This window comes from Delphinus delphis, chromosome 12 (genome assembly GCF_949987515.2).
Source record: "Delphinus delphis chromosome 12, mDelDel1.2, whole genome shotgun sequence".
Taxonomy (NCBI): Eukaryota; Metazoa; Chordata; class Mammalia; order Artiodactyla; family Delphinidae; genus Delphinus; species Delphinus delphis.
This window is the reverse complement of record NC_082694.2, coordinates 51,291,740-51,305,565: the sequence shown is the minus strand read 5'-3', so window position 1 is coordinate 51,305,565 and position 13,826 is coordinate 51,291,740. Positions and strand designations below refer to the sequence as shown.

The 13,826-nt window shown below is 35.4% G+C and overlaps 1 protein-coding gene across 1 annotated transcript in view; it reads right to left on the bottom strand.

Moving 5' to 3' along the window:
• Window positions 1-13,826, bottom strand: part of FBXO11 (F-box protein 11) — a 99,584-nt gene that overhangs the window by 10,728 nt on the left and 75,030 nt on the right. The window contains exons 5-12 of the mRNA XM_060026668.1: window positions 11,785-11,914; window positions 10,860-10,943; window positions 10,646-10,778; window positions 9,403-9,509; window positions 9,205-9,316; window positions 9,016-9,122; window positions 8,799-8,936; window positions 265-482 (exon numbers count right to left, since the gene is read on the bottom strand). Of these exons, the coding sequence (XP_059882651.1) occupies window positions 265-482; window positions 8,799-8,936; window positions 9,016-9,122; window positions 9,205-9,316; window positions 9,403-9,509; window positions 10,646-10,778; window positions 10,860-10,943; window positions 11,785-11,914 (1,029 nt within the window). The remainder of the gene's footprint in view (window positions 1-264; window positions 483-8,798; window positions 8,937-9,015; window positions 9,123-9,204; window positions 9,317-9,402; window positions 9,510-10,645; window positions 10,779-10,859; window positions 10,944-11,784; window positions 11,915-13,826) is intronic.

Here is a 13,826-nt window from a genome sequence, read left to right as displayed (position 1 = left end):
TTTAAAATAAAAATCACAGCATTTTCAATTTTTCATAAGAAGTATCTTACATGGCTTACATCATGGATAAAAAACAAACAGAACACCTCAAAATAAATGCAATAGCTATGCTCATTCAGATGCACAGACTTTTACTAGGAAAATCTATTTTATAGTAGTCAGGTGTCTAGGAAAAACAGAGTTAAAGCTAAGTACCTTAACTTTTCTTATAGCATGAAACATAAAGTGAAAACATAATTTCCATCCATAATTATATATAAATACCTTATTGTTGGGTCACTATTTGAGGTAATCCATACACCTGCAAAGTTGTTTGCATAGATTTTATTTTCAATGAACTGTCCTCTTCCTTTTTCATGAACATATATTCCTCCAGTCTGCCCATGATGAATTTCACATCGAACCACTGTGGGGTTAGCATAAGCTTTTACTTCAAAGCCTGCTATCCTGTTTCTGTGTATGTTGCAACTTTCAAAGTAACCCTGGAAAATAGAGAAATTAAACCTGTAGGTAAAGCTACTTTCCAAAAAGAAATGACATTAAAAAGTCTTTTTAATGTATACCTCAAAATTATCAGAAATGTTCAAGAGTTAAGAATGAAACAGACAGATATATACTAAATTTCAAATGATACATATTTTAAATGTTTTAGTAAAACAGAGAACTATAAATTCTCTAATTAATGTGAGTATATTCAAACCCAGGAAAGAAAAATAGGGGAAGATTTATCCGATAAATGGACGTAAATACCATTACCAGTAAGAATATATATCCTTCAACAATAAGTTTATTTAAGTACTAAAGAAAATAAACTCTCATAGCCTTAAAAATGCCCCAAGAAATCAACTTCTAAAAAGTTGACCCAAGGACATAATCAGAGACTACAGAAAAAGACACACAAAATAATGTTCATCTTAGCCCAATAGGGAACTAGCTCAATAAAATGTTGTGAAGGCTTATGTTCATGTTACACATACTATCATGTTAAATGAAAAGAACAGTATATACTTCAAGATAGACTACATTCAGTATGATGTCAATTGTATTTGAAGAAAAACAACTTGAAGGATGAAAAAAGAATATGAGCGTGATTAAATGAGTAGTGGTATTATGGATGCTTATGGTATCCTTTATACTTCTCTAAACTTCTTCAATTTTCTATAACAGATAAATTTACTTATTTTCTAGTGAGGATAAACGTTACTGTAATACTGATATCCTAAATTCTAAGACTCAATCAGACTGAAGGTTAGAGGAAAAAATGAGATAGTTATAAGATGGCACTTCTAAAAGCCATTTCATCCTCCTCGTCTATCTCCTTTCAAAAAGTGAATGTGTTCTCTCTTTAAATTCCCTTTAGCAGTAAGTATTTTCTTATGCTACTTCCAGGTACTGCCTTATACTGTATTTGCCATATCCATTTTTACCTGATCATAAGCTCCTGAAGAGAAAGGACTACACTAACTTCTGGAGCATCTATATAAAACTTTACACATTGTAAGCACTCAAAGTAGGGCTTTTTGCCAAATTCAGTATTAAAACAGGATGTAATTCTGAGTATTCTAATACACTACATAATTAACTCTTTAAGAAAATGGTCCTCTGAGAATAACATTTAGAAGTAGTTTTCAGGTTTCATTTTCCACAAATAAAGTACAAATCACTTATAACTTACCTGTTAACATATAGGTTATAATCTTATTCTTTTAAAAAAAATTGGGGGATTGCATCAAAAATGGCTTCTTAAAATATAAAAAAAGTTTTTTCTTCTTTGATTTTATACCACATAAAAATGGATGGACACCACGTGTATGTATATAGACTACTATGGCAAAACTGAGCATCAAAGAAAGAAAAACAAATTCTAAAAGAGGCTAGGTTGAAAGAGCTTAATGTCAGACTGGAACAATTCAACATTTCTGGTATTTTCATCATTGAGAAGAGAGTGCAACTTGTCTCTCTCTGCCAGGAGTTGCATGACATGTCTGAATGGTAAACTTGGGAAAGAATAAACTGAGTATGCTCAATTCAGCTTCACCCTTTTCCTCATGGAAATGAGCTGCCCTTAGGGAACATGCCTTCTGTTACTACCCCATGAATACCGCCTGTGAAATAAGCCTATTTCATTTTGGGATTCAGTTAAACAGGCTTATTTGGTTCTCATTCTATGTTGTATCTTCCGATTTAACCTCTAAGAGTAATGAAGTTGATATTTCAGCCTCTTCATGCTACTTCATGGCTTTGATTTTTTTTTAAGAAATCCAGTTGGGATTTTTTTTTTTAATTAATTTATTTTATTTATTTATTTTTGGCTGTGTTCGATCTTCACTGCTACACGCGGGCTTTCTCTAGTTGTGGCGAGCAGGGGCTACTCTTCATTGCGGTGCGCGGGCTTCTCACTGTCATGGCTTCTCTTGTTGCAGAGCACAGGCTCTAGGCTCATGGGCTTCAGCAATTGCGGTACACAGGCTCAGTAGTTGTGGCTCGTGGGCTCTAGAGCACAGGCTCAGTAGTTGTGGCACACAGGCTTAGTTGCTCCACGGCGTGTGGGATCTTCCTGGCCCAGGGCTCGAACCCGTGTCCCCTGCATTGGCAGGCCGATTCTTAACCACTGCGCCACAGGGAAGTCCCTTTGATTTCTTAATTTGTTCAGAATGCGGCAGGAAAAGGTATGCTATTTACTGAGCTTCCATGAAGACTGCAGTAACAGGTAGTGTCATGTCCTGGCTATACTAGTTCAACATATAGTACTGCAAGTATACTTTGCTACAGTATACCTACTAAAAAATTTTCAAATGCATGGATGCTCTTTCTCTGTTTTCTTTCTTTTTTTTCTTTTTTGGCCACACTGCACGGCTTGCAGGATCTTAGTTCCCTGACCAGGGACTGAACCCTCGCCCTCAGCAGTGAAAGCGCAGAGTCCTTACCACTGGACCACCAGGGAATGCCCTCTCTGTTTTCTTTAGGTTTCAATTTTGCACACCTAGGAGAGTCAAATAGATCCACAAGTTTACTAAGGCAAACAGCAGTCCCCCTCTCTTCATTTTCCCTTGTCCAGAGGCCCCCATTATAAAATCTGCTCTAATCTGAACTGGTTGCTATGGTCATAGTCACATGGTCATTTTACCATACTGTAATTTAGATTAGAGGTTAAAGATATCCCCTAGTTCCATCAGAGATGGGAGTTTTAATCTGTAGTTTTTGTTTTAAGGTAATTTTCAAGAAAAGAAAGTAGCCAAATTTTTTCGAAAAGAAAAAAATTTTTTTCCTTCATGCTCTTAAAACCAGAAGCCTCTTACATTGCTACAATGGTGATTTTATTACATTCAGAAAGGGAACAACTGATTGACTTATAGATTTATAATATCAGAAGAAAACCTATCTATTATGGATTAAAGGATTCAGTTAATGTAATTTTGCTTTAAAGCACATTTAATGAAGTGCACCTGTTTTGTTAAGAAATGCCTTTAGTGCAAAATGGTCTAATAATACAGGACTGTTAAGTAGAAAACAGAACTCTACTTTGCCTCTTAAGATGCAAACCACAAAAGCTCCAACACAAATATAGAACTCCAAAGGCACAGACATTCTACCGGACTACCCCATATTATAAAATGATTTATTTCCCTACCAGAAGATACCAGATTGCTAAGAGCTTCTTCTATATTTTAAAATAAGAGGTTGTTAACTTTTCAGCCCAAGCATTTCTAAATCTCTGCCATATACATTACAATAAGTCCTTGAAAATTATCATTCTCTCAAGTTACAAACTTAACACTGATATAAAAATAAAAGGTGAGATTAAGTATTTTTTCATTAAAATTTTTTGAAGAGGAATCTTTATTAAATAAATATTAAAAATATTTATTAAATATAAATAGGGTGAAAGGCATTCAAGAGTTTCTCTTAGAACTCTCCAAATAAAACAAAAAAAAGAATGAAAAGTAAAGAGAAAAAAATATGCTACCTTCATTGAAATAAATGTCTACAACTCCAAACTATAATCAATCAAACACTTGCCAAATACTGTGATATCTGGATAAGGAAGAATAAGGTGCTGAGAGCAAATGTTACCGTACACCTTTAAGCAAGGTGTTTCCCCAAGTAACTGTTCTTTTTTCTTTTTTAAATAAATTTATTTTATTTATTTATTTTTGGCTGCATTGGATCTTCGTTGCTACGCATGGGCTTTTCTCTAGCTGTGGAGAGCAGGGGCTACTCTTCGTTGCGGTGCACAAGGTCTAGGCGCACGCGCTTCAGTAGTTGTGGCTCGTGGGCTCTAGAGCGCAGGCTCAGTAGTTGTGGCACACGGGCTTAGTTGCTCTGCGGCATGTGGGATCTTCCTAGACCAGGACTCGAACCCGTGTCCCTTGCATTGGCAGGCAGATTCCTTTTTTTTTTTAACATCTTATTGGAGTATAATTGCTTTACAATGGTGTGTTAGTTTCTGCTTTATAACAAAGTGAATCAGTTATACATATACATATGTCCCCATATCTCTTCCCTCTTACGTCTCCCTCCCTCCTTGGCAGGCAGATTCTTAACGACTGCGCCACCAGGGAAGCCCGCAAGTAACTGTTCTAATAAGCAAGCCTAGCCAATGATCTTTTACTAAAGTAGTGAGATCTAGTGTTCCGAACAGAACACAGGAGAGGAAGGAAATACTCTCATAGTAATATTTTCATAAAAATAATTTAGGCACACGAAGTAAATCTGAAGAAGAAACACACTAATGTGCAATTTCTATCACCTAAAACTTGTATTTCCTATCTAAGGGGGACTATCCGAAGTGAAATGAAAGGAGAGGAAAACCGTATTTCTACAGAGTCTGTCAACTGTCAATCTATCATGAGTTAAACTCATAAACTTAGAATAAATGTCTCAAAAATTTTATAGCAATTTGGCACTGCTATGATATTTTAATTTTACTTTATGAAAATAACACTCTGTAATAGATTGAACATTAAACAACAAAAAACAAAGAATTGGGGAACTGTAAACACTGATAGAAAAATTACTTTTAGCAGTGAGACTGGCATTGTTATGTAAAAGAAAAAGAAGGAATCCCATCTTTTAAAGAAAGACATATATGCTGAAATATTTACAGATGAAATGATGATGTCTGGGATTTGCTTCAAGATAATTCAGAGTAAAGAAGAAAATAAGCAATGTATGAGGAGGTACAGATGAAACAAAACTGACCATGAGCTGAAAGTTTTTGAACGTGGAGGACGGATATACATGGGAATTCATTATACTATTGTCTCTAATTTTACATATGCTAGTAGGATTCCATAAAACAAAAATACATTAAAGAAATCAGAGATGAAAACCACATTGGAAACAAAACAGAAAAGAGACAAAACTATGTAGACATAGTAAGAGACACAGATTTGAGGAAATCACACAAAATTTAAAGGAAAAGAACAAAGCAATACAGAGCAATGTAAGTAATAGAGAAAATAGCCAAGTTTCTAAAGAAAGGAACATATGGTCAGAAAAACAGTAAAAATTAAAACAACACAACATTAACAACAACATATGGATACTGAAGTAGAAAAGCAAATCCCACCAGAAAGAAAAAAAAAAACCCAGAATGATCTCAGACTTCTGTCACACTCAATTCTAGAAATATAAAAATGACTACACAATTCTGAGGGCAAGAAAGTATAATAAAAAACTGTATACTCAGCCAAGTTAAAAGGTAAATGGTAGGCATTCTCAAGGGGCAAGAATTCAAGCTACAATACCCATAAGGCTTTCTTTTAAAAATAAAATCAAAACAGCTAGATGACAAAATGGCCATACCAAGAATGAGCCAAAATTTTAAAATTCAGGAATGGAAAAACTGTGATAAAAGGACTGAAGGTAAATAAATATAAATATAGACCAATAACTGTAGGAATGTAAATGTTATAAAGCTTTACAAAAGAAAAATAAGAAAATGATGGAGTAGAAATGGGTTGAAATATAAAGTATTTTCATCAGTTTTCAAAGGGGGAGTTCATACTGTATTCAAAGTTTAAACATGCAGTTAACAATGACAAAGTCTAGTCATACCCTTTAAAATTCTAGGTTTGTCTTTTATACTGGGCATGTAATATTTTAACAAAAACATTAATTTCTTTAAAATAAAAAAGTAAAAATTCTTTCATGATTCATTCTTGCCAATACAGGAGTTTAAATTCTAAGTAAGTCATAGACAAGGAAAAGGAAAGACAATTTCAGAGAACAATAAATATAAATATATATAAAGATAGAGAACAGTACAGAAACTAGTTTAAATGTTTATTCTGATGTCCTCTGAAATTCTACAGAAAACAAAGTCAAACTTTAAAAGGTTAACCTTAGTGATGTCATCCTACCAATCATGGGCAGCTGACACAAAGAATACTTGGAATGAAAGAACATTCTACCAAAGGATTTTAAAGGATTGTATCACAATACTAAAACAGATGAGAGAGGCCCAAGATATACTTTTTTTCCATCCTTCCTTTATAAATCTATAATACCTTACAAATCTCTTCATCAATCCTTAATATCTATCTATCTATCTATCTACAGGACTGGCTAAGATTTGCTTTTTAAAAAAGTTATAAAATTTATAAACCTAAATCTATAAAAAGTAAACTGTATTGGGGGGGTGAAGAGTAAATTATTATAATGAATTTTAGTAACTGACCATCAGCATTAGGTCTTTTAAAAATGTGGAAATTTACTCAGGTTAAAGTTATTTTGGTACCTCAAATCATTTGTGAATGAGACCAGAGGCATGCATAAATATGATACTTGAATTGTAGGTAACTCTGGGACAAAGTCTGAAGGCAACACAGGCAAAGAAATATTAGCATAGTATAGTTCCATTACAAAAATACGAGCTCCATTTAGAATTCCACTTAATTATTATTTTTTAATAAATTTATTTATTTTATTTTTGGCTGCACTGGGTCTTCATTGCTGTGCGCGGGCTTTCTCTAGTTGTGGTGAGCAGGGGCTACTCTTCTTTGCGGTGCGCGGGCTTCTCATTGCAGTGGCTTCTCTTGTTTCAGAGCACGGGCTCTAGGCACAAGCGCTTCAGTAATTGTGGCACACAGGCTCTAGAGTGCAGGCTCAGTAGTTGTGGCGCACAGGCTTAGTTGCTTTGCAGCATGTGGGATCTTCCCGACCAGGGCTCGAACCCGTGTCCCCTTCATTAGCAGGCGGATTCTTAACCATTGTGCCACCAGGGAAGCCCCCACTTAAGAATTACTGCCAGAACTTCTCTGGTGGTCCAGTGGTTAAGACTCTGTGCTCCCAACGCAGGGGGCACAGGTTCAATTCCTGGTTGGGGAACTAAGATCCTGCATGCCGCACAACGTGACCAAAAAATAAATAAATTAAAAAAAAAAATTTTTAAAAAGAATTACTGCCAATGTGGGCGGCACTCAAAGGGGCGGGGAGGCAAATTCTCAAGACTCCTATGTTTTGATAACCTCCATACCTTTGCCCAGACTCCCCAATTCCCAAACTCCCCTCTTCCCCACTCCTTGGAAAAAAGAGCTACAATTTGCAAAAATATGTCAATTTTTAAATTCTAACTGGAGAAGGGCAAGTGGTCATCTCCACTGTGTTTTCTTATCTACAGGCCCAAACTATAGCCTGAGTTTTAAGTGAACTGTTTTTCTCAGGTTACGGTTACCCCAGGAATATAATAAGCTGGACGGTCTGAAATTATTTACAACTAATCAGAACTTGATAAAAGGGTGCTCCTCATGGTCTAGTTCAGTTTTAAAAAAAAGAGCTCTGCATTAGGGTTTTAGACACAAAAAATGGAAATACAAAATTTCCTTCGCTGACAATTTGTAGATGTCAATTCAACGTTCCAAAGTTGCGTGATTAATATCATATAATAGCAATAAAACTTCACCATATCCTTGTTTGTCACCACGTCAAACCTCCTCTCCTAGCTCTGACTTCGTAATAAAAAAATGTTGCCAATGCTATACTAGGACTTGAAAATTACTTCAACAAAAATTAGACATTAGGGAATTCCCTGGCGGTCCAGTGGTTAGGACACTGTGCTCTCACTGCCGAGGGCCCGGGTTCAGTCCTTAGTGGGGTAACTGAGATCCCACAAGCTGTGCAGAGCGGCAAAAAAATAAAAATTATAATTAAATGAAAAGAATACCTGAATAGGCACCCAAGAACATTACTTTTGGCCTAAGAGAGCTCAAAAAGTCATGTCTCTGTAAAATTGTGTAAAATGACATAGTAGTAACTAAAACATAATATCATCCATATAAAGATGCCTAACTGCATAAGAATTTTAGAACTGATGTATTATCATCACTGTATTTCTTATTAAAGTTCTACCAGTTAAAAAAAATTTAAGAGGAATGAAATGAAGTCAAACTAATGATGAAACTATTGTCTCTCCAAGTGTAGTCTACAACCTGCATTAAACTCACTTATGGTGCTTATCAAAAAACGCATATCCTGGGCCCCGTCCTTAAAAATTCTGATTTATTGTGTCTGGGTGATTTTTATGCACAGTTACATTTGAGAACTACTGGATTAGACCTTACTCCCCTCAAAGATCACATCAATTCCCTAAGGACTCCATCTTCCGTACATATATATAATGTTAGATTCAAGAATTTATAGAATTCATACTGCATACTGACTTTAGAACATAATGCTGAAATCTTTTAAGCCTACACTTTTCAATTCAGCATTTTGGTGATGATAAAATGCTGACACCTATTTGAAATTTTAACTGATATGACGTCAATTTTTCTATTAAGAATAAATGTTCTTACCATGCCATGATCAAATGTGAACACACCAACGTCACGTCCATGATGAATATGATTCCGTCTAATAATTGGGTTTCCATGATTTTTAACCCAAATCCCAGCTAAAGCATTATTGGAGATTTCATTATCTTCGTATATTCCCTACAACAATTAACCAGAAATAAACATCAGTAGAGATAAAAAAAGAAAAAAGAAAAAAACCCACAAAATTAAAAAATACCTGTGCATGGTCTGTTATATAAAGTCCAACATTTTCACAGTCACTGATGTTACAGTGCTTGATAGTGGGACATGCTCCTTGACCACTAACACATACTGCAGAGCCAACTGTAAGACAAATAATTTATTTAAAAACCTACTGGGCAACACAGTGACTCATTTTATAATAAGACGTAACGGGAACACTAACCTGTACATGTACTTCGGATGATACAGTGATCAATAATAGGGCTACAATTTACTGTAATCTCCAAGCAGTGGTGTGCATTGTGGTGTTGAGCAGATTTGTCATCAGGGTTAAACTGAAAAGTAGAAATTTTGTTTGAAATAAACAACCACTGCCTTAATGATTTCCACATACATACTTAAAAATTTAAAAATGTCTTACCCTTATTGTCATATATCCAACATAAGCATCCTCGGAACCTTCCATAAAAACGAAGGTTGAATCTCTAGTGTTTTCAATTATAACTTTGTCTGCTACTTTTCCAGGTGCTACGAAGAAAATATTTTAAAGTATATTACCTTTATCAGACAGATAGAATGGACATTTAAAAATTACTTTTTTAATCAGTAAAAATACTCTGCCATAAAACTAATAATTCAGTACTGCCCTTTTTACGGCTTTTAAATTGGGTACATTTTTTGGAGAGGGAACTTTTAAAGAACATTAATATTGAGTAGATAGGACTAATATTCATTTTATCAGATAGATAACTATGTTTCATTGGCCTTCATAAGGCAGTCATACTTAACATGGACATTATCTGAGTACCATTATACACAAATCCATGTATAGTAATACTTCTATTAAGATTCAACTACAAATAGTATTTAATATCAAATGCAATGGCATATTAAAAAGTGGGTTTCTTGTGGAAACCAAATCACAACCAGCAGCACCAGAAAACGAGGCTCAGGGAGAAGAAAGAAAGGGATGATGAGCAGGGAGAGAAAGAGAGAAACTTCTTTATTTAAACTTATTTCCAATACTGGCCTTGATTTGGAAAGTAATGGAAATCAGTAGGCAAAATTTTTCTATACTTTCTCCTACTTTTCTTTGAGGTGGAAATGGGGGAGGGAAGAAAGAGCAGTAAATGCAAATTTCATTAACTAGTAACAATTAACTAGTTATCTTAAAATGGTCTCGTACTACAGTATCCTTAAAAAAATCAGATATACCATAAATCTTCAAATAACTGATCAGTGCTCAACAACTACTACATTTATTCTTAGAAACCTGACCATAAAAACAGCTTTGAAACAGTACAGAAAGTATTTTAAAAGTACATTTGTTTCATTAAAAATACAGCAATAAAAACATTATCCTCTGTATTTTCAAATAAAAGATAAAATTAACCAATATTTTTCTCTAATGATCAACTAAAGCAGCTGGACAAAGTACTGACATCAAGAAATATACACATCCCCCCAAAAAGAAATAGGTACATTTATAATTTCTGAACTCTAAAGTTTTCATTTCCATCATATAAAATATACATGATATTTCCTATTTTTTTCTACAATTAAGATATTATCATGGTTCATCTGGATTTTAAGTAACTAGCATTTTAAAAACCCATCATGTAAATAAAATATTAAAATTCTAATGACAATGCATTTACACGTACCTGCACCAATCATAGTGATTGGAGATTCAATATATATCCATTCATCAGTATATATTCCAGAATGAACGAAGATAAGTCCATCAAAATGAGCTTCTTGTACTCCACCAAGAGCATCTTCAATTGTATCGTAATACTAAAAAAAAAAAAGAAAAAAGTCAGTACAGAACTGTAAGATCATCATTTTAAATATTAGAAAAAGACAAATCAAACATACCAACATATTTTCTCTTCCTTTGTATCTTGCAGGGTTACTGTAGAAATGTTCAGCAAATCCTGGCTTTACATGCGCACCTTTATACTAAAACATCAAAAAAAACAAAAAAACAAATACTGACTACTAACATAAACACTACAGTCTAAATTAATTTAGTACTATATGAATTTCTCATTAATTATCAAAAACAATTATCAGTCCAACAAATTTTCTGTTGCATACTGCAATGTAAAATCTAGAACAGTTTATGACTCAGTAATATCCAGCAAATAGGACATGGTTTTTCAACCTCAGCACTACTGATATTTTGGAACAGATAATTCTTTGTTGTGAGGGCTATCCTCTGTAGGATGTTTAGTAGCATCCCTGGACTCTAACCACCATGTATCAGTAGCAGTCTCTTCTCCAGCTGTGACAACCAAAAATGTCTCCAGACAATGCCAAACATCCCCTGTGGAGCAAAATCACCCTTAGCTGGGAACCATTCGTAAAGGACCATGTGAAAATTAAGCTAAATGTGAAACTTTAAATAACTACTCAACGGTAATAATTTAAATGTAAGTTCAAACAGATCCAGAGAAAGTGTAACTGCTCTCAGGCTACTGATACTTACTGCTACTGTTTAAATGATTAATAAATATGTCAGTAGTGAAAAGAATTGTTGACTTTTTTGTTGGTTGATAAATGTCCACTGACTTGAAACCTATTCTGTTTTTTTTTTTTTTTGCGGTGCCATGAGTCTTCTGGGATCTTAGTTCCCTGACCAGGGACTGAACCCAGGCCCTCAGTAGTGAAAGCGTGGAGTCCTAACCACTGGACTGCCAGGGAATTCCCTTGAAACCTATTCTTGAGTTTAAATTTTTAAAAAGGAACTTTTATTTAAAATATATAATATAAATCAGTGTTTTCCATTTATACTTCATACCAACTGCTGGAAACTCTCTTTCCAAGGATTTGGATGTTCATATTCTTCTGGATTAATCTGGTAGAATTTGCCAGGTTCAGGATGCATCATAGGGCGGGTATATTCAAATACTTCCATGTATAATCGTTTCCTGAAGGGGGAAAGGAATGAAGATTTCTTCATAAAATGTCCTTTAAACAACTATAAAAATTATTTGAGGCCTCAAAAACTTCTAGGAATATGAAAAAGCAGAATTTTAAATGTAAAAATAAAATTTTTGTCTAAAACAATGTAACTGCATATAAAACACAGTCCATCCAAAAGAATAAGTGTCAATTCTTTAAAATCTGACTGTTTAGTCAGGCGAAAATAAAAGCCACTCTTACTGTAAAAGCCACATACAGTTACAATTTTCTTCTTCTTTTTTTTTTTTTTTTTGCGGTACGCGGGCCTCTCACTGTTGTGGCCTCTCCCGTTGTGCAGCACAAGCTCCGGACGCGCAGGCTCAGCGGCCATGGCTCACGGGCCCAGCTGCTCCGCGGCATGTGCGATCCTCCCGGACCGGGGCACAAACCCGTGTCCCCTGCATCAGCAGGCGGACACTCAACCACTGCGCCACCAGGGAAGCCCCAGTTTCAATTTAAAAGGATTATTTTAAATAATGATGAAAAATAATGATGCTGCTTCATTTATGTCCTATCAAGAACCATCAAATCTTAGAAATGGAGTGATAATAACTATTATAACTTCTTGTACAAAGCAAAATGTTTCTTCTTCTGCTCTTCGTTCTTTTTCCTTTCTAACACAAACATAATTTTTTCTTAAATTTAAGGTGTACCTTATTTTTAGCATCATAGAAGTAATACATATAAGCTGTTGTAAAATACAGAAATGTATAATGATAACCTAAACAGTCTACTGTATTTCCTTACAGTCTTTTTCACTTATAACAGTTGTGACTGTAACACATAAAATTCTGTATTCTGCTTTTTACTTTTTATAACATAGCATATTCCTATGTTATTAAAAACTGTAAAAATCACTGTTAATGACTATATCACAACCCTCTAAGTAGACATTACATTGTTTACTTTTAGTCCCATCCCTTATTGCTAGACTTTTCCATTATTTCTAATTTCCCCCCACTGTTAACTATGCTATTATGAAAAATTTGTAAATAGGGTAAACAAATTTTCAGAAGTGGAATTGCTGGGTCAAAGGGCATGCTTTTCTCTTTTTTTTTGGCTGCATTGGGTCTTTGTTGCTGTGTGCGAGCTTTCTCTAGTTGCAGTGAGTGGGGGCTACTCTTTGTTGCGGTGCACGGGTTTCTCATTGCAGTGGCTTCTCTTGCTGCAGAGCACCGGCTCTAGGCGCGTGGGCTTCAGTAGTTGTGGCTCGCGGCTCTAGAGCACAGGCTCAGTAATTGTGGCACACGGGCTTAGCTGCTCTGCGGCATGTGGGATCTTGCTGGACCAGGGATCGAACCTGTGTCTTCTGAATTGGCAGGCGGATTCTTAACCACTGCGCCACTAGGCAAGTACCAGGGTATGCCTATTTTATGGTTCAAAAATACAAATGTCCAAACTATTTTCCAAAAGTGATATACAAAATCTACAGTCTTACCTAACTATCAGATTTAATTAATTAGCTGTTTTAAATCAGACTTCATACTCTTTCTAAAAAGCAATGGAATGAAAAACTTTTCCCATAATCACTGTTGCTTTTAACTGACAAGTAGCAGAAAAAGTACTTATTTTATTGTTTTAAAAACACTGCTGGGCTTACCTCGTGGCGCAGTGGTTAAGAATCCGCCTGCCAATGCAGGGGACACGGGTTTGAGCCCTCGTCCGGGGAGATCCCACATGCTGCGGAGCAACTAAGCCCGTGTGCCACAACTACTGGGCCTGCACTCTAGAGCCCGCGAGCCACAACTACTGAAGCTGGTGAACCTAGAGCCCGTGTTCCGCAACAAGAGAAGCCACCACAATGAGAAGCCTGCACATCACAACAAAGAGCAGCCCCTGCTCGCTGCAACTAGAGAAAGCCTGCACGCAGCAACGAAG